The sequence below is a fragment of the Armigeres subalbatus genome, chromosome 1 (assembly GCF_024139115.2).
Source record: "Armigeres subalbatus isolate Guangzhou_Male chromosome 1, GZ_Asu_2, whole genome shotgun sequence".
Classification (NCBI taxonomy): domain Eukaryota; kingdom Metazoa; phylum Arthropoda; class Insecta; order Diptera; family Culicidae; genus Armigeres; species Armigeres subalbatus.
Window position 1 is genome coordinate 263,896,002 of NC_085139.1, and position 18,366 is coordinate 263,914,367.

The 18,366-nt window shown below is 38.9% G+C and overlaps 1 protein-coding gene across 2 annotated transcripts in view; it reads right to left on the minus strand.

Annotated features, from left to right (window-relative positions):
- LOC134207235 (homeobox protein B-H1-like) overlaps positions 1 to 18,366 on the minus strand; it is a 205,513-nt gene that overhangs the window by 117,242 nt on the left and 69,905 nt on the right. Inside the window, exon 1 of one of the 2 annotated variants that reach the window (XM_062682957.1) lies at positions 14,735 to 15,934. The exons of the other annotated variant lie outside the window; for it this stretch is intronic. Coding sequence (XP_062538941.1) covers positions 14,735 to 15,155 — 421 coding nt within the window. The 5' untranslated portion in view covers positions 15,156 to 15,934. Of the gene's footprint in view, positions 1 to 14,734; positions 15,935 to 18,366 lie in introns of those variants that run through there. 2 annotated transcript variants of the gene reach the window in all.

The following is an 18,366-nucleotide window of genomic DNA, read 5'->3' on the forward strand; positions in this document are numbered from 1 at the left end:
GCCACTCGCTAGACGATAACGACGATTTCGAATTTCTCGCCAAAACAGCGCGGCGGTAAGTTCAAGTTTCGCGCTTGAAAGCGCAGCTCTTTTTTTTTCTGTGTGTGCCCGCGCTAAGTGTTGTTTCGGTGGCGGAACTTTTCATTTTTGCAATTTCGATCAAATTTATTAATCCGGCGCGACATGGCATTTATGATGTGTTGGAAATGAGTTTAGAAGAAAGCACAACGCGATGAACGGTTAGGCATAAAAAAAGAACACGTATCTATCGTTCAAACGGTGCCGATTCGGCGAATAGCTCGGGCGTGTCATTTCATTGGCCTGCCGCCACCAGCAGCACCCGGACACTGATGGGGCAGCACTTTATCATCGAATCGGCTAGGAACGTGATATGAGATTTGAAGAGCTGGTTTGAAACGGAACTAAAAATACTACTAAATGTACAAAGCAAGCTTGTTTAGAGGTGCCGGCCAACACGTGTCGAATTGATTGACTTTGGGAGTTTGGAGTTGCTGACCATTGGGAATGTATAACGACTTGATAAAATCGATAGTCAATCGTAGATTGCAAGAATTATGTCAATGGTATGCAGAAGCGAGCTTCCTTAATTCCTATAAAAAATCATCAAAAATGCTTACCAAGATTTCAGCAATCATAAAAACCTCAAAACGACTATATTTAAATATTTAATAATACGAATATGCATACGAATGAACATTTTAAGTAGCGTCTGTAACCAGAATTCAATGACACATAAAACACGATAAAATTTTATATCCCATTACGCTTCCGTGAAAAGCTTGACTATTGACGGAAAGTCAATCTATTTAAACACGATTGACACCGAGGGGCGTGAGAAAGCAATTAGCACAACCGCTCTTATAAGCCGCCGTATCGTCGTCGTCGTGCGCAGCAGGGATTGATCAAGATGTCACTTCCTCCGCTTCTGATGCTCATTGTCATTCGTCATTTTCATTTTTTTAAAGTAATCTGTCAAAAGCGCGCGCCCCGAGGTTAATGGCTTTCGTTTCTAATCAGCTTAAATAAATATCGAATATAAATCGAAAGTTTTGCTTCCCGAACTGGAGTGAAATAAAATCTATCTGCCCAGTGAGATGCTGTTGCTGCTCCCGTTGACACTTTAATCCCCGATACAAAACGATCAGAGTGCGCATTTTGCTTCAATTTTTCTTCGTCTTCGAATTGAAAAAAAAAAAACGGTCGGATTTTTTCCACCAACCAATCCATCAAAGCAACCTGACGATTGAAGTAACTGTCAATTGCACGATCCCGACGGTGGCGACGGGGGGCGTCTCAGCGGCTCTTTAATTTTCACCTCGGTGACCGGGCGCGTTAAAATCTCATAAATAACCTATAAAACGTTTAAAATTCACTGAAATAAAGCGCAATTGGCCGGCCAGGGAGGCAGCGCCCGAAATCACGGTCCGGCGTAGGAAAAATTAATTAGGAGAGCGTCGGAGTTCCAGCCAGTAAAGATAACATTGTCTTTCGGGAAATTAATTGGACCAAGGTCCAGCAACCCTGCGTGTCGGGAACGCTGCTGCTGGCGGCTCTAAAATTTAGCGATTTAGCTATCTGTTTTATGGCTTTTCGGTCCCCGCGCGGTGCGCGCTCGGCTGCCCACCGCACCGACGCCAAACGCTTGCTTCTGGCAGTGCGTGCGGAAACCCATAAATATTGTATAAATAAAAGCCCCTCGTCGGCGACGAGGGGTGGCGCAGGAGCGAAAAAAAATCAGAATTAGTTATCTTTAACTTTGTGTTTCATATTTTTTCTCCGCTGTTATACCACTATTATCGTTATGATTAGTTCGGGCGCGGGGAGCGCGGACGCGGCGCTCCGGCTACTAAAAACGCATTAAAAGTTTAATTACAAATAAAAAGTGTAAAAGCGTTTGAGCCCGGTTGCTGTGGGTGCGGAAATGTGTTAAAAGAAAATTGACTAATTATACTACCCTGCTTCTTCGTTTTCTTCTTCCGCTACGGATACAATCAAAAAGCTGGGATCGTTAGGTTCGCTTCAGTTGGGATTGCAAACCCGGTTCCATCCAGGTCGGGGGATTTGACAACAAAAGGGGTCTAATACCAGAGACTGGTTGTTGCTGGTCGGTGGGGATTCTCACATTAGACCCCAAAACAAAGGAAAGGTGTCACTAATCTTCTAAAATCTAGGCGTTAATGGCCGTCGTCGTCGTCGTCGACCCCGTGTGCTGTGGAATTCAGTTGTTGGCTGTGAGGCTACCGGTTAGAGAGGCGACTTTTATGGCGGAGCGGGGTGGCAGTGAGCACCCAACAAGTGATGCTTGATAATTGCTCGGCAGATTATATTGCTCTACGGTTTTGTCCGAGCGAAAAGCGACGAGGACGCCGCGCGCGCGGTGATGCTCAGCGGTGGGTAATTGAGCTTTTAACTAGCGTGTTTTTATTTTGCTGATCTTCACTATGGGTGCGATCAAAATTGAGTTTGAAATTCGGTGGAAGGTGCCGGAAAATGGCGATGACGGCCGCGGTGCGCTGTTCGGGAAAAGATTTCTCCGTAATTGATAAGCAAAATGGCAATGGTAGTATTGTTGCGGGGCCACTGTTTTTGAAATTACTTGATTGTTTGATAGTAAATTGGTAGTCGAAACTGGTTTAGAATAAATAAAATAAGTAATAATGGTGATGACGTTCGAGCGCCCCCCGATAAATGATAATTGTCAAAATTTTGGCAGTGTTGCCAGAAGTGTGATGCATTTAATTTGTTTAGTATGCTTGTCAAATTCGAGATAATTACAGCCAAACCCAACAAACGTTGGAAGCCGATGAAGGGTTTGATAAGCTATAAAATATTCCATTTAATTATAATAAAAAATTCCATTAAATTTGGATAACTGGAAGAACTGAGCAAATTATAAAATCCTCAACCTGTGAATAGTAACAGATTTGTATCAGAACTTGTTATTATGTTACAGTATTTTTTTTATAACAGAGGTTGTTATAAAACATGTCCCATTAGCAGTAAAAATGTAACAAAATGACTTTTAGTTTGAGCAACAATGTTACTAAATATGTTCTCATCTTCACACAGTTTCTTTTTGATGATTACGTCTCCAACTTTGAAAGCTTTATGGATTTAAGAACAAAATTGACGTCACCGTTCCACGAAAGTTCAAATAATGAACAACTAACTGAGTATTGATCCTGAGAAACTGAGTCGACCAAATTTCACTACAGCTATAGAATGGTTAGACTCATCGAATGCTGCATACAATCAGTATGGATCGTGCCATCTTCTTGTTGCTTTCCCAATGCTTCAAAATAAGTGGCACCAATACTGCCACATTAGTGCTCGTCATTCGCTTTGACATAAAACTATGCATATCAAAGCGCCTTTGCACTATAGTAGAACAACATCATCAACCAAATGGAAGTAATTCAGGAAGGGACTTGTCCAGAATTTGCTGTAAATATTTTATGTCTTGAAGTTGAAGTTTCTAAACTTTTCCTAAACTTCCGTGTAGAATTTATTTTAAGTTAGTCTGGAATTTGATTAAAAATTTTCATTTAAGAAGAGAAGAAAAGAAAGTATATTTAATTTCAGAATTAATGCCAAAGTATTGGCATGAAAATCCTAGATTTGTTTGAAAACATTACTGAGACATCGTAAGATCCCGGTAGAATAGTTTTTCACCTGATCTCCTGGATGGTCATAAGTCTTCGTCCAGTCTCTAAATGATGAGTACAATGGATCGTACTTTGATGGACGGCCGGACAGTGCTCATTCCCTCTTAGTATACTCAGATGGATTCCCGAATTGTATGGAAATCGAACAATAGCACCATACACCAGCAGACTAGTCTCCTCGATGGACGGACTAATCCGTGTGCGATCTTCACATCTACGATGTCGGTAAATTAGAAGCGGATCAAACAACAGGAACACACCAAACAAGATTACGATAATGTCAGTAAATATCGTGAGGCATAAAAATTCGTTCTCTGAAGCACCTGAAAATCATCAAATATTTCTCTAAAATACAGTTTGAGTATGAATGAAACTTTTATCCTTTGTCCTAGTGAATATAGGCCTGTGTTTTTGCAGCATTACACTTTACCGAACTAATAATAACAAGAAGTATAATAAAATAGTGGAACATCGACGAAGAGAAATCGATCAATACAGTTACGCCCCTATGAAACTAAGCGCGAGCCGTTAAAAATAGTAATGATTTTCATCAAGTTAGAGAACACATCCCATTACTTAAGTTAAGAATTTCAGAGCGCTCTTCCATGTTGCTATGACGTGTAGAGTATTTTATCACCTCAAATAAGTTTTAAAAAATCAAAGGAATGGGCCGTCTGGCCGAAGGTCATCTGACCGAATATGTCGTTTGGCCTAACAATAGAGAATGTGAAAAGTGCGAAGCGATTAAAAATCTCACTTTTTACTTCTCGTTTTTTATTTCTCACCTCCCACCGAGAAGTACGAAATGAAACGTGAGAAATGAAAAGTGAGAAATGAGAAGCAAGAAGTGTGGAATAAGGAGTGTGAAGTGAGAAGTGGGATGTGATTTTTTTTAATAAGCTTTCACTTCTCACATCTCATTTCGCACTATCTACTTCTCACTTGAAGTAAGTAATCAGATTTGAGACGTTTTATTTCCCACTTCTTATTAGTTGCTTCTCACTTCTCACTTTTCGTTGTGAGAAGTGACTAATGAGAAGTGAGGAGTGAGACATATCACATTTCACTTTTTATTTCTCAGTTCTCACGGTGGGAAGTGATAATAAGAAATGAAATATGAGAAGTAACGAATGAGAAGAAATGAGTTATGGAATGTGAAAAGTAAGAAATGAGAAATTGGACATCCCACTTCGCACTTCTCGTTTTTCACAGTTGGAAGTGATAAATGAGGAGTGAAAAGTCTCACGTCTCATTTTTCACGCCTCGTTTCCTACTTTTCATTTCCACCTTTCACTTCGACCTTTTCACTGTGGAAAGTGAGGAAATGAGAAGTAATAATTCTCCCTTTTCACGTCTTATTTTTTATTTCTCACTTTTTATTTCCCACCTTGCATTTGTCACTTTTCAATTGTCATTTATCACTTCACACCTTTCACAGCATAAGGATGTGTTCCAAATGTTGGCGGTCTCTTGCTCGATTCCCAAGTAACAATTTCAAGCCTTCATGGATTTGTTTAAGTTTTTTAACAGTTTTATCGTTGCTTTGTTCAATTCTGCGAGATTAGCTTTATTTGAAGACTTATAACTATCTTCAAAATCGTAATAAAACGCTCAATAAATCCACATATGTCAAATGCCTCATAAGCTTATTACCCTAGCAACACCACTAGTTTCTCCGTGAGTTTCAGTAACTGTGGTGTGACTTACTGAAGGTCTGAGAGCCGTAGCGTGGAATTCCAGCGCCCTTGACGAAACATTTATTAGGCGCCCCTTTTCTACTAAGGAAAAAAAATGTACAATATTTTACATTTGGATAACAATTTGAAATTCAGGAATTGTATATTGCAGGAAATATGTTTGAAATTCCGAAATGCAAAATATTCTATAAATTTAGTAGAGCCTTATTCTTCTTTGTAGCCGCGCATCTTATCGCACGGCTAAGTAAGGCACTTAGCAGAGCAATGCCAAGTGATTTAAGAAGAGTGACAGGGATCAAAACCATAAAGTTTGATAGTAATGCACTTTATAAATCATTCCTCAATTATTTCTGTATCTTATCTATGTTCGTGTATGGTCAAAGTATGAATTGCCAAATATCCATAAAATTCCTAGAAAACTGTCAAAATTTTAATAAATTTCCGAAAGATAGAAAAAGCTTACACAAATCAAAGAGAAAATGTATTTTTTCGTGAACCTACGCACTACTAGACCTAGTTGGGTCAATAAAATCCAACACTGAAGTGAGATTGTCAATGGTAAGAGTCGTTTTCGGACCTAGTTGGATAACGAAAAGCCCTATGGCCGAAATTACCATCGGACCTATTCAGATCAAGAAAAATCCATAGCCGGTCGGAGATTTGAAGGAATATTACTGGACTTAGTTACATAAAAAAACCTCACGTAAGTAGACCGATGATAAGAATCATAGCCCTATTTGTTATCCGGCTTGGAATGGATTAATTAACAGCCCAAATTGAAATCGGATGAACCCCAAAAAATATTGGAAGCCAGTAAAGCGCCTTCTTCAGCCAAAAAACTAGCATTTTGTTAATACAAAGATCAAGATAAATCCAACTCTGGAGTATGTCAATGATTTGAAGACACCATTGGACCTAGTTAGTTCAATAAAATTTAGCTAAGAAGTGGGTTGATCGATGATCGGAATCGCTATTGGACCTTGTCGCATAAAAAAAACAACTCTTGAGTGAATTGGTTGGTGACCGAAATCGACATCGGACCTATTCAAATTAAGAAAAATCTCATTCGGGAGTGAGTCTGTCGGTAAATTGGTGGCACAACTGAGCACTGTAAATTGTTGAGTAAATAAAATTCAACTCTAAAGGGAGTTGGTCGATGGTCGGAGTCGCTATAAAAAGCATCAGGACTAGAAAAAATAAAACTTTGGACCAACATCCGGTATTTTTTTGGAAATATTTGTAATGAACACTGGGGACGTTATGGTCATTCTTCTCCAATCATCTAATGCCAACCAATTTTACAAAACAAATGTTTTTAGGCTTATAGAACCCAATAAAGAAGTCAAATTCTATCATCTAATATTCAATGGCTTTGTTTTGTTTTTCCACCACTGTGCTTGTACAAGTTTCTGGCATGCTGGGATCCGAAAAGTCGCCAGCTTAAATGCGACCGAAATGATCTTTTTTGGATCACATGAACATTTTTTGAATAAAACAAGCAAATTTATCTCGAATCAGAGATGAGCCAGCTTAGGGCTGCAAGCCTTTATAATAACGACAATAAAAATCTTGAATCTGCACAAAACCCATACTTCTTTTTTCTGGTATCAGTTATTACAGCAAAATGGTTATTCAGAACTTGATTAACTGGCTGGTCATTGGGTTGTAGACCATTAAGTAATGTACTGAGAAAAGCAGAGTTATTTCAAACCAATTAAATTAAGAATAAATTGTCCTCACTACTGCTTTTCATTACGGTTCCGGAGGTCCCCGGGTGATATTGGAAAAATTGAACCAACAGGTATCACACTTCAGTATATTCAAATAACAATTTGAAAATTATGCTTTTGGATTTTTTTATCAAGCTGGCCTCTTGTAACCGGTAGCAGGGTTGCCACTACTTTTTGAGAAAAGTCTGGCATGTTTCTAATAAAAAATCTGGCAAAATCTGGCGAAAACATTTGGTAATATCATTATGCAGATTGAGTAATTCTAACTAGGAATGTCACCTAAATAATTTACCCAATATTGAAAATTTCATTTTCTCCATGTTTTTCAACATTAATTTCTTTGAAGGAAGGTATTCTTCTGCCTACATATTTCTCAAAACAATTCAATGTCCGTTAAAAGGAGGTTCTTAATGCATAGCAAAGTATCGCAAAAATATTATGGATCCCTTGAGAAACTTGAAGTATTAATGACTTCATTCATGTTAACGGAGTTCGTTTTTAATTTGAACTGATGATAAGAATCTCGAAGCCCCAGAGCGCTCATTAATAAAGAATTGAGTAGATACGAATGGAGTGGATCTGCTGAAAACTTTGAATGATTTGAGCTCTGAGCAAAGGTGAGGCTCTGAAATGCCAAATGCAGCCGAAACTGATTGATTAGCGCGCCTTTGAGAGTCGGTGTAAGCCATTTTTCAAAGGGTGTAAATAGCGGTACTTCAATCTAATGAGACATTTAGTTTGAGAAATATCTGAATATATAACGACTGCTTTATTTCTTCTCAATGGCAATGGAATAGATTGACATGCACTTAACAAAGCGCACGGGTGGGTAACGAATGTTTATTCTAGTGGATGCAATGGTTCATACTGAAACAAAAGCCCATTGGAATCCGAAAGTGAATGTCGATAAATTCCAGAAATTTATATGTTTGTAATTACCAGTTGAATCATTGGCAATAATTGAAAATCCTTAGACAAACAATAACTTTTTTTAAAATTTGTCTGAAATTTGAAAAGTCTGGCATCATGGATGGTTTCTCTTTTTGTCTTTTTTTTTATCTAGCATAATGGCACCTCTGGTCATATGTGGAACTCCTTTGTAACAGAAAAAGCGAAAGAGGTGCAGCCTATTTGCAACATCTTGCGGAATAAAAACGCAAAAACCTGAATGTTCAAAAAAGAATACTGCTCCGTTGAGCTCACATTTGTTGCAACATATCAGAAACATTGTGGTAACAGCAATGAACCAGTGTTATTTTTGTGTAACTCATCTGTTTTTTATATGAAACACATTGAATCCATAATCGCCCAAGAAGACAGATGCGACCTCACTGAAACGGAAGTGGAAAATTGTGTGTGTTTCTGAAACTGGAAAGTGGCTTTAATGTGACTTGGTGTATTTCCAGAGTCTTCAATGCAATTTATAAGGAACAAACAGAAATATTGGTATAGATTATAGAGATTGGTATTGGTCATAGAGTTGCTATACGCATAACCTAAATAAAACTTGGTAGTTTTCAATGGTTTTATAATAGCATTGCACAAGAACATGTTTATTGTCGAATGTCATGAACTATGGCCATACGAATGGTCAAAAACAAATGTTTCTATCATAATGTTTTTGTTTCATGTTCACAAATGATATGTTTAAGATAGAAAACATTCAACACAATATTCCCAATTCGGATATTCGAAACATTGTTGTTTATTGGTCGAATTCCACTCCTGAAAATGTAACAGGTGGTAAAAATCGAATAAACTAAATGAACGTATCATTTTACTTCTGGTAACATAACACAAATTTAAATTACCGTGGACCCCCAGTAGTTTGACCGCTTTTAATCTGAAAACGTTTTTTTTTTAATTTAAACCCCGTTGGCTTGAATATCGTTCAAATTAAAAATGGTCAGAAAAATATATAAAGCTCTTTTAGTGGAATGTATTCAACCGTCTAAGACGAATTAAGTACTCTCCATTTTAAAAAATTAACTGGTGGAATTAAATGGAGAGTACTTAATTCGTCTTAGCCGGTTGAAAATGGTGTTTATTTCTTTGTCGTCGTATGTTTTTTTAAATTCTAGAATTAAGTGGTAATAACGAGACACATATTTTTTTGGATGACATCAACGTTCATTTCGTTCAACTTTCCTTTTTCGTTCAGATTTAGAACTATTTCCATTGACTCGCTCCATCTGTACTACGGACCGTACAGTATGGTAAATCACATCACTTATTAATAATTGTTGGCTAAGCAACAATTTCCTTCTCTAACAGCTATGAAAGTTTTATTTTGCTTTGGAGGAAATCTTCTAGACAAAACTGAAAGAGGTGCTTGTAAACAGAAACCTCCAAAATATTTTGAATTCTGCATTTCTAGTACCTATTGGAACAAAACCTTTTAAGATTGAAGATAAGAATCAGTACATTTTTTCTATACTTTTAAAAATATTGCACTCAGATTATTTTTTTTTTTCATGCAGCATGCAGTATTCAAAGCATATTACAAGTTTGTTTTTGTGTGTAATGGACATGTACTAATAATATTGTTTCAGTGGATTTAAAATCTCTGTCTTGTCCGTATATTTCGTGAATATTTGGCGTCAATTGAATTCCAGGTCACATGAATTCAACTCAGGTTATGTTCGCGACCCCGGAACTAGTTCGGCTTCAGTTTTCATCAGTGTGGAAAATATTCTAGTGCTCACCAGGAACCTGTAAATACTCTCTGGCTGAATAAGAAAAGTTGCGTTAGTTAGGGCCGTACACTAGTTACGTAAGCAGCTATTCTGAGTTTTTCAACCACCCCCCAGTAAGATTTTCTTCATACATTTTAATTTTTATTTATATGGAATGTAAGAAAATGACAGAGCCCCTCCCCGAAGTGCTTCCCAACAAAGTCTGTTTTTATAAATTTCCGTAAAGCTCAAAAAATTGCTGTTCCAATTTGAAAAAAAAACAGAGTGCCTAAAAAATAAGTTATTTGTACCGCGATATGATGTGCTTGTCCCGGGAATCTCGGGATTTTTCGGGATGAAATTTCGAGGAAATTAGTTTAAAAAATGATGTCATGATTAGTTAAAAGAATGATGTCTTTGAAATGATGTCATTTCCTCCCATAGCGAACCTGTATTTCAATAGATATAAGCATATATTCGGATGCACTTCCTCTAGGGGTCCAAAATAGGACAGTTACCCCACATACAAATAAATATTGCATATACGTATTTTGATTTCAACTGTAAGGTCAGTGTCTCGTACTTGACTCGACTTTTTCTTGTCGGATGTAACACAAGACGAGACCCCCCTCTACCCTTGTCACAAACTGCCACAAATTCTAGACCCCCCTCAAACCTTGGACGTAATTTTTGAACAACACCTCACTCCTAGCATTAGTGTAATGCTACGTTTAGACAGGGCAAGTGAATTGAACAACTCAGTTGAATTCAATTAACTTGTCAAAAGTTGAACTTGTTCATTTTTCTTTTCGTTCTCGTAATTAAGTGGCGACAAAAATTAAAAAAATAAACATCGTGAAATGGAACGCATAATTAAAACAAAACGGCAGAAAGTAAATGAATCCCGTTAATTTGAATGAAATATTGTTTAAATTAACGGAGGGCCACAGTCAGAATATGATTCTATTCCTTTCTTCTCACAGCACTTTTCATGTAGAAAGTTTTTCAATGGAGTTATTATTTTCATTTTTATTACTCAATGAATTAATTATCGAAAAAATATAAATCCATCCATACGAGAAACAACAATTTGTGAAAATAAAAAAAAGTAAAAATATCAATAAATGTTAAATTTTGACACATTTTGACTTTGCGTTTTACTGAAATTAGAAAAGCTTTTAATAATATGCATTATTCATAACTATGAATATCCTAACATAACACTGAATTGACAAGCAGGAATAAATTCCAGTTCGAATGTATAATCCTCTTGAAGAAGAACAAATCGCAAGGAATGGAAAGTAACGCAAAATTTTATTTTGACCGTCAACTGCCCACAGTGTAGCAGACATGCTGGTTGCATAGAATTGATTTCAAATCAGCGACAATATTTCGCACAATACATTAGTGCTGTCCAATGAGAGCTTGAAGTAGCTCGAAGTTTCTCCCTGTCCTGTTCATGCCCATTTGTTGACAAAAAAGAACAAGCAGGACGGGAACAACTTCGAGCTGCTCATTGGATAGCACTATTACCATTTTTTATAAGCGCTGCATTTCAGGATGATTTTCAAATCTTGAAGCATAAGAAATGTTTTGTTGCAAATCGGAATGTCACTGGAAGAAAAAGACAGCATATCGATTTGACATTTGCACCAATAAATTAGCCGTGAATTACAATATTACGGCGGCGCGCTCCAATGAACTGATTTTCTTACCTGGTTTCACCAAAAAGTTGAACGAGCACAAAAATTGCAAGCACGCGAACGAATTCTGAGGCCATCAATTTCCGATTATTAAACATTATTTTTCCTCCATGTCCATGAATGTTGGTTTTATTCAATCCTCCAAAATCGAAATTCAATCTCTAAAACAATAACAAAAAGCTGCACGGAAAAGAAGTTCCCTTTTTGACTGCGGCTTCATGGCAGTTTTATGAACAACCTTGAACTTACTTTTAAGACGTTCTCAAGAGTGCTGCACTTGGTTGAACATAATCTTATAGCGGCCATCAAGAGGTTGTCATGTAGATCTTAGTTTTATTGCTAGTGTTGAAATTTTGTTCCCATAAACTGCTTATCATACTCTCGATAAAACTCAAAATGTTACTTGGGTTGGCTACTGTTTTTGACAGTTCTATCGAAGGCACATTCTTATCTACATTTCTCCTATACAGGCTTCTATTTCCGATAACAGAATTGTCAATAAAATCCAACTTCGAAGTGCGTTGGTCGGAGTGTAACGAAAAAAATTCAGCTCTGGACCAACCTGTATTTGATTTTTACTCTCGAAAAAAAAGAAAAAAAACCTCTTTGATAGATGATAGTACTAGAGGACATTCCTCTTAGATCAACTAGTAGTGTCCTATTAACAACTTTAACGAACCAAATATTTACATCCCTTGATGAAGATGTTCCCATTTAACAAAACTGTTGGATCGGACCATATTTTCAAATACACCCGATTCTTTTATTACACGGTAGATGCGGTCCGTGTATCAGGTGGTTTCAGTTCAAAATTCTAAAATCTTTGTTAAAAAGTTTACAATTTCTCGACAAATCATCAAAATGGAGAAAATTTGTAAAAAAAATGTATGGGATTTTTTCTACACGGCCGTGTGAAAAAAAACCTTTTTCAAACAGAATCGGGTGTACGCACTTGTTTTGAGCTATTTAACTTTCATAGACACAAGTAAAAAAATAAAATCCAATTAAACAATGTGGCCTTGATGGTCTTATTGTGTATCCGGAATAAATTTTTACCGCTTTTTATACCGAAGTTGGATTTTTCTCCAGATACAAGCAACTTTCCCAACTTCGGAAGTAGTGCGCAGGATTCCCCTAAAGATGCGCTAAACAACGCATCCATTGGTTTGACAGATAAAACTTCGGAAGAAAGTTCGGTTCGGAAGTCCGGACTTCCGAATTCTAAGTTGGTGCTACGCCGACAATATTTACAGACCACATGGCAGTTTTTTTTCTGAATAAAGCGAGAAAATTTATCTCAAATTTTTACAAAATCCATACCCCACACCTGGATGTAGTGCCTGGAGGAATCAACTGGGAAAATCTGAATCAATTCAAATTTAATAAATTTGGAGTGTAAAGCAAATTGAGAGTCGTCACCGCTGTAAAATAAAACGGTTCAGGAAACCTCCCGGTGACCCTTGCTGTGCTCAAATATAGAACTAATTCGATCCACGCAATGTGGTCTTCGAACGTCACAATTATAAATAACTTTTTGTGATCTTTCAGATTTTTTTGCCAGAGCTCCTTGTGGAACTAGAAAAACAATCAAAACTGAGACCAATCCATACGACATGTTGATGTGGAAATAAAAAATAAAGGAATATTTATTGTGTGCTCTAAATTACACAAAATATCTTTACCGCCGACCTGAACACCGTAGTTGGTCAAAAAAATTTATTCGCTCATTCAGTTCTTCAACTTATTAAAGTTCAACTGTCCCCTTATTTTCGACGGCTTGAAAAATATATAATTAAAAATAAAAGAAATCAAAAAAGTGTTTGGCTCAACATTTGCCGATCAATTGTTGGCGGCTTCAAACATAAGGGATCTTTGGGTAAGACGACGCTTAATAAGTCAAAGCGTCGACTGAGACAAAAATAGGTAATCAATGAAACTAAAATTTCTTTTAGCGTAATTCTTGATTTCTGAACCCCTCCAAAGGCTGACACCCTTTGTGGGGGCCCACCAATTTAAAAAAAACATCACAATACGGTGAGACGCTAGAAGTAGGCCATGAAATTATAACAACAGTCGGTACCATAATTACAATTTTATTTGATTTAGGTACAAATTGCTGGAATTTTCATCATTTTTCAACCAAAAGTGACTGTGTCCTTAACCTTGGCTGGTGATGGAGCAGCCTAAAATGGTGCCTTAAGTAGTCATCTTAAAGTTTCTTAAAAAATACAAATAGCGGCTATTATAGCAAATTATCAATACGGAGGTATGTAGCAAATAAGATCTCAGTTATTTATCAACTAGTAAAATGAAGTTTTTCAAAAACTCATAACGCCACTTCCAAGATCATTTGGAAAAATCAAAACCTTACCTGTTTTTAAAAAACTGAACGATTTCTTGAAGGTTTGATACAAATATTTTGAATTATAGGAATTCTTTGAAGGGTCTATTCAGATTAAAATAAATATCATGATGAAGAGTAACTTGATGCCAATTCCCATACATTTAATCTTCCCTCTCAACTTTAACACGATACTTATTATGATAGATGACGTAACCAGAATAGGCTATTAACAATCAAAATTCGTAGTATTTTCAATAATATAAGGAAGAAAATGCCGATATTCTAGACCAAAGTTTTGTAAGAAATTTCTTGATTTTCTAATAATTATTCTGAGATATTCTGGGGCGTCATCAATGATTCTACCCTACACACTTGATTTGTTTCGTCGAGATCTCAGCATTTTTTGTTTATTTTTCCAAGGTGATAGCAGATACAGTTCCAATAAATAGCTTTTGCCAAGACATTTCAGTTGCAGAGATATGGAGAATATTTTTACCAAAAATCAGCAGAGAACGGAATTTTGATGAAAATCAGTTTTTAAATTTACTTAGCAGAGGCGGTGCTCGATTTTACCAAGCTCGAAAAAAAAACTTAGCGCGTAAACTTTTAAAAATATGAGACGTAGATTCAAACGAATGCTTCATTGTTTACAACGTTTAACAATCATGATTAGGAGATCATACAAGGGCAACCCAGCTGTAGTCCATTGAGTCGCTCATTCACCGACTAGTACAGAACTGATTTATGTTCAAAAGATATAATCCTGTAGTTGAACACATCTTTCATTGAGGCGGTCAGCGTTCGCTACGATAGTTATCTTATTCTATCCAAAGCGATCTTCCTTTCATATCCACAATAAAACATTAACTTTCTCAAAAAATAAAACGAACTAAACTCACCGTTACTACAAACGCTGGAGCTGTCCAGGGGTCCGCTGTCGTCGCTGTCACTTTCACTCTTGACATCGTCATCCACCATGTGACCGTGGCCACCGTAATGGTGGTGATGGTGCAGGCCCAGGTGGTGCTGTGCTCCCGGCGTTAGGCCGCCGGCTCCCGGATGGTGATGCCCCAGATGGTGTCCCCCCGGCACTATGCTCAGATCCCGCGGCCCCGGGCTGGGCGTTCGACCTTCGCTGCTGCTGCCGTTGATGCTATCTGCACCGCCACCGACTCCACCGCCCCCGCTGCTGCCATTCTGACCCGCGTGGTGGTGGTGGTGGTGTTGGCTTTGGCTTCCGGCCAGGATATCGTTGATCATGAACCGGGACCGCGGCGGCTGCAGCACGGCCATCGAGTTTCGCTGCACCGGTACCGTCATGCCGCCACCCGCGCCGGTGATATCCGATAGGCTACTAATCTTGGTGAGCTCGAATGGGCTTTCGCCCGGAATATGCCACTGGAGCACGATTTTGACTGCTTTTAACGGACGTGGTCTCGAAAAAAAATCTGCTCGAGCTTCCACGGACTAAAAGGTCACTCGGTCACTCACTGTCACGATCAGGCTTCGATATTTCTTTCTGTCAAAGGCTTTCACTCACTCACTTGATCGTATGTTTCATTCACAAGTCGGTCACTTTCAGTTGTCACGATGTCGTACCACCGAGCGATCACTCAAGCTTAAAAGTATGATGTTTCACGCATTAATCCTTCAACCATCACTGCTACTGTTGCATCTTTGTTTTTGACGTGATCTTCAATATTCAGGAATTTCCAAGCGTTTGACGTTTTCACGGGTCACTAATCACAGTTAAATTTCACCAGCGATCGCTAATCACCCTTTTCCGGATCACTAAACAAGCGACGAGTAAACTTCCCACTTGATCTTGCTGTCACGAACAATGGCTACGCGTCGACTGCAGCCAACGCACGGCAACGCGAGATCCCCACAACAACAACAAGAACAACAAAAATCGCGACGGCTCCGCACACTACGCATCAACATGCAGAATGTTCACTGGTCGGAACGAGCGAGCGTTGCGTTGAACCCGAATCCAAACGAGAGATGGATCAAAGCGTTTAGCAGATTAGGGAAACTGTTAAAACTTGCCGCCACCGACGCCGTTCAGGACTAAAACGCACATGTTCAATCGATCAGCGTTAAACGTACACTAAAAAGCAAGCATTTTCCAAACGTCAACACAACCAGACCCTGGGACCGGAGAAACCGGATCCGGCAGCACACAACCAACGAAGGAACGTGCCCGTGCACAAGGGAGGGACGCAACGAACGCAACACTCACACCCAGAAGCGACCAGTTCACGCAATTTCGGGAGAAGGAGCGACGACGGCTCTCTCCAGCGCTTCTGCTACCGGGCCAAAAATGGTGTTGATGCTTCCAAGTGCAAAACGGAACCGCCGATAAATAAGTCCAACATCGCGTTAACACGCACACACGTTCACTCGATCCAGCAACGTCGAACCAGTCTGCTTTGTTTCTTTCTTCGCAATCGCTCCGAGAGAGTGAGAGAGCGCGTCCACCATTCTGCTAGGCCACGCCTCCCATCAAAATCCAAGCCAACCATCGGTCGCAGCACACCGCAAAAAGCAAACACACAAACCTGTGATTAGAAATTTCGCTCACGACACGGCGAACAATAGGGAGAGCGATGCACGCAAGGAGGCGGAGCTTGGCCACCAGTCACACCACTCCGGAGCTAATCTCCCGTAAATGTATGCCAGCCAACTTGATGCTTAGGCACTTTACGCAAATTTACTCGCTGCTTGTACCCTTGTTCCGAGCGAGCAGATTCCTTCATCCCCTTGAATATCAAACGATGAAAAAACATAAAACGGTTCACCATAAGCCGGAAGAGTATGAGTGAGAGATCTATTCCAACAGTTCCGACACCTCATCCTACCGCTTATTCCGCCCACAGCACAGCAAGCGGGATTTTACGAACGACGCCCGTGGGGATGAGGAGAGTGCGAACGAGACCACGAAGCTCTTTGCACGCTTAAGCATCCTTATTCTTTTTCCTAAGCCATCGAGTTTTCCCTCAATTTGCGCTATTAACTCCCTCTCCGCGTTTCCTCGCCACCCGGTCCTTCTGCCCGTTCCCCCGCTCTCCTATAGCTTCCGCTGTCGGAAATTTTCCTGCTTCCTTCCGATCCTTTTATGTTCGGATGCGAGGCAATAGACGAGCTTAAAAGTTTTTCTGTCCCACAGAAATAAGAATAAAAAAATGCTTTAGACGACGATATGCTTTTAAACTTGTGCGTATGTACCGAAAATTTAACCTCCATACAATAAACACACTCATGAAGGAAAGCGATGCCGTCTGTTCGGATTTTTTTTGTGCTGTGGTATAGAAGTCTTATATGTGACTGATACAGACGACATAAATTATGTGTGAAAAAAAGCGGATTTAGGAATAAGGATTATATTCTACATTATTTTGATATTATGATCGTAATTGAAAATAACTAATTTTTGTGACAGTGATCTAACGATTCATTTCTCATTTGATCCATCTGAAATCGTGTTCAAAATTGTATGTTTTTTAGAAGATGAAATGAATGGATCAAAATGGCTTCAAAACAGAATCTGGCTTCCCTGAAGGGGAAAACTTGCGAACGCAGTCAGTAGTCGTCGGCACACAATTTAAAATTTAAATTGTTAAAAACAGCACAAAATTAATGGCGAGAGTCATCATCGCCGGGTTTTACTCCGTGCGACGACGGGAGAGCTAATGGCACTTTTTCCCGAGCTGACACTTCCTCGCGGGGCGGACCCCTCGTCCTGCCTTTGCCAGTCAGTGTAGCATCATCACTCCCAGGGTAGTGTCGTTTTTTGCTTTTCGAGGGTGAAGGAAGTGTCGAGATGCTTTAACACCGCTGGTAATGCCAACTGGCAGGGCTGCCATTAAACGCGACCGAAATTATTCCCAAGTCATGTAACGTGACCCAGCAGCCGTCAACGCGGGTAAAGGTCGGACGGACGGGGAAACTAATTACTGCTCGGTGATATTTTTAGCACATGGCTTAATTTGACCACGCCGGATGAGGGGCAATGGATAATTTCTGGCGTTTTGCTTCGATACGTGACTGGGTTGGGAGCCCCGAAGGAAAGGGCTACAAATGGCTTTCTAATGGGTGCGTTTCCGTTCTAATGGAGGCAGGTGCGAAACCAGAAAGTTGCATGATGAAGGATCGAGTGACATTTTATGTTTGCTGCTGTAGTCACATTGTACCTACATTTCAAAATGGCATTGAATACAACGATTTATTCAAACGAAAGAATCGTTCTCAACGTTAATTCCCGGCCACATTTAATTACATAATTCATAGCAAAACTCAAAGCATCCATCTCCATTTTCAAAAATTCGCCAAATTGTGAAATATGAATGGATATTAAATATTCAATCAAAAATTGACATTAGCATTCCTTCTTCTAACTAATTCATTAAAAATCTAGCTGGAGGAATTGAAAGTTGAACTTAACCATTGCATAGCGGATTATACTTTTCTTCCGAAAATCTTCAAATATCGTGTCAAATATAATTTCTAACTGATTTGTTGTTGGATCTTC